Consider the following 2,611-nt stretch of genomic DNA (forward strand, 5'->3'; position numbering starts at 1 on the left):
GCTCCTCTTCTTCTCCACCTGTCTCCTTTTATACAGATGCTGCTGCTGCAGCACAACAGGGGATACGATCCCCGTATCCTTTCAACAGCAGCAGCTGCAGCTCTCCTGCTGCTGCTGCTGCTGCTGCTGCAGCAGCAGCAGCAGCAGCAAACCCCTATGGGACGCTCCCGGTGAGCATGTTGCTGCGGGTGCTCTTGCTGCAGCAACAGCAGCAGCAGCAACAGCAGCAGCAGCAACAGCAGCAGCAGCAACAGCAGCAACAACAACAACAGCAGCAGCAAAAGTAGCAACTGCAGCAGCAGCTGTATATATATATATATATATATATATATATATATATATATATATATATCTGTGTCTTGGTGTGTGTTTGCTGCAGTTCGAGCAGGAGCAGCAGCAGCTGCAGCAGCAGCAGCTGCTGCAGCTGCAGCAACCATTGCAGCTGCCGCAGCTACCGCAGCTACCGCAGCAGCAGCAGCAGCAGCAGCAGCAGCAGCAGCATAATATTACAAGCCGGTTGCTGGGGCTGGAGGCAGCAGTTCACCGGCTGCTTAATAGAGAGCTAAGCCGCAGTGACGCAGCAGCAGCAGCAGCAGCAACAGCAGCAGCAGCAGCAGCAGCAACAGCAGCAACTGCAGCAAATGAAGAAAACGGAGACAGCAGAAGGTCAAACGCTGTGAGGCAGCTGATACAACAAATGCAACAAAACACCTGTCTCCTTTTCTGTCTCCTTTTGTCTCCTTTTGTCTCCTTTTCTGTCTCCTTTTGTCTCCTTTTGTTTTTTTTCCTCCTTTTGTCTCTCTTTGTCTCCTTATTTCTCTTTTTCTGTTTCTTTTTCTGTCTCCTTTTGTCTCCTTTTTGTCTCCTTCTGTCTCCTTTTCTGTCTCCTTCTGTCTCCTCTCTCCTTTCCTGTCTCCTTCTGTCTCCTGTCTCCTTTTCTGTCTCCTTTTGTCTCCTTTTCTGTCTCCTTTTGTCTCCTTTTCTCTTTTCTTCTCTCTCTCTTTTTCTGCCTCATATCTTTTTTTCTTTTTTGCTTCTTTTTTTGTTTGTCTCCTCTTGTATTTTTGTCTCCTTTCTGTCTCCTTTTCTTTTTTTATTTTATTTTCTTTCTGTCTCCTTTTTGTTTTTTTCTTTTTTTCTTCTCTGTATCTTTTCTCTCTCTGTCTCCTTTTCTTTTTGTCTCCTTTCTGTCTCCTTTCTGTCTCCTTTCTGTCTCCTTTCTGTCTCCTTTTTGTTTCTTTTTATATATCTTTGTTTGTCTGTCTCCTTTTTGCTGTCTCCTTACTGCAGCAGCAGCAGCAGCAGCAGCGAGATCTGAGGGACACCTACAACAGAGCAGCAGCAGCAGCAGCAACTGCTGCTGCTGCTGCTGCTGCTAAGGCTGGTGCAGCATCAGGGATGTCTCCGAATACAGCAGCGGTAGTCAAGGCAGCAGCAGCAGCAGCAGCAGCAGCAGCAGCAGCAGAAACAGCAGCAGCAGCAGCAGCAGCAGCAGCAAGAACAGCACCAACAGATTCAAAAAATCTCCCCGCTGAGCGGAATGGAAAACCCCTGCCGCTGCAGCCCCAGCAGCAGCAGCAGCAGCAACAGCAGCAGCAGCAGCAGCAGCAGCAGGTAGAGGAGGAGACAGTCCCCTTTCCTTCGCGGCTGCAGGCGGGGGGTTACCGGGGCATAGATTGTCTCAGCAGTCCCCACAGCAGCAGCAGCAGCAGCACACCAACAGCAGCAGCAGCAGCAGCAGCAGGAACAGCAGCAGCAGCAACAGCAGCAGCAGCAGCAGCAAAGACAACGCGTCATAGATATAAATCCTTAAAGACAAGAGACTCTGTCTCCTCTTCTGTCTCTTCTGTCTCCTCTCTTTCTTCTGTCTCTGCATATGAAGCAGCTCGAAAACGATGGCAGCAAAAGAAACAGCAGCAGCAGCAGCAGCAGCAGCAGCAGGAGTGGAGACACATAGAAGTAACCCTTGCTAATCCTTCTGCTGCTCTGAAGGAGCATGTGCAGCGAATGAAGTTGCGTGCTGATCGAGCAGCAGCAGCAGCAGCAGCTGCTGCTGCTGCAGCAGCAGCAAGAGGCAGCAGCAGCAGCAGCAGCGCAGCAGCAGACACACCCCCAGCTGAATTCGAGCTGCTGTTTAACCACTGGTCACTCTCTGCTGCAGCACTCAAAGAAGAAGAAATAACAAACATAGTGCAGCAGCTAGGAGAGTTGCTGCCGCTGAGACGCAACAGAAGAACAGCAGCAGCAGCAGCAGCAGCAGCAGCAGCAGGAGCAGCAGCACTAGCAGCAACAGGGATTAGAAAAAAAAACGCAGCAGCAGCAGCTGCTGCTGCTGCTGCTCGCAGCAGCAGCGATGAAGAGACAGCAGCAGATATGATCAGCAGCTGTAGTGGGGCTAGCAGCACGCGGTGCAGCAACAGCAGCAGCAGCAACAACAGACGCAGCAGCAGCAGCAGCAGCAGCAGCAGCAGCAGCAAGAGGGTGTCTTTTCCCTTGGAGGAAGCAGACATGAATATATCGGAGGATTCAGAGGGAGGAGATGCAGCAGCAGCAACTGATCGCTCCTTAGAGACGGCTGCTCCTGCTGCAACAACTGCAGCAGCAACAACTG

The 2,611-nt window shown here is 51.1% G+C and overlaps 1 protein-coding gene across 1 annotated transcript in view; it reads left to right on the plus strand.

Annotated features, from left to right (window-relative positions):
- The window catches only part of EMH_0016330 (uncharacterized protein), a gene marked incomplete at both ends in the record, with an annotated part of 4,760 nt that overhangs the window by 2,039 nt on the left and 110 nt on the right, over window positions 1-2,611 (plus strand). Inside the window, 3 exons of the mRNA XM_013500620.1 lie at window positions 37-170; window positions 380-676; window positions 1,291-2,609. Coding sequence (XP_013356074.1) covers window positions 37-170; window positions 380-676; window positions 1,291-2,609 — 1,750 coding nt within the window. The remainder of the gene's footprint in view (window positions 1-36; window positions 171-379; window positions 677-1,290; window positions 2,610-2,611) is intronic.

Source organism: Eimeria mitis, genomic scaffold (genome assembly GCF_000499745.2).
Source record: "Eimeria mitis Houghton genomic scaffold, Emh_scaff563, whole genome shotgun sequence".
NCBI classification, from domain to species: domain Eukaryota; phylum Apicomplexa; class Conoidasida; order Eucoccidiorida; family Eimeriidae; genus Eimeria; species Eimeria mitis.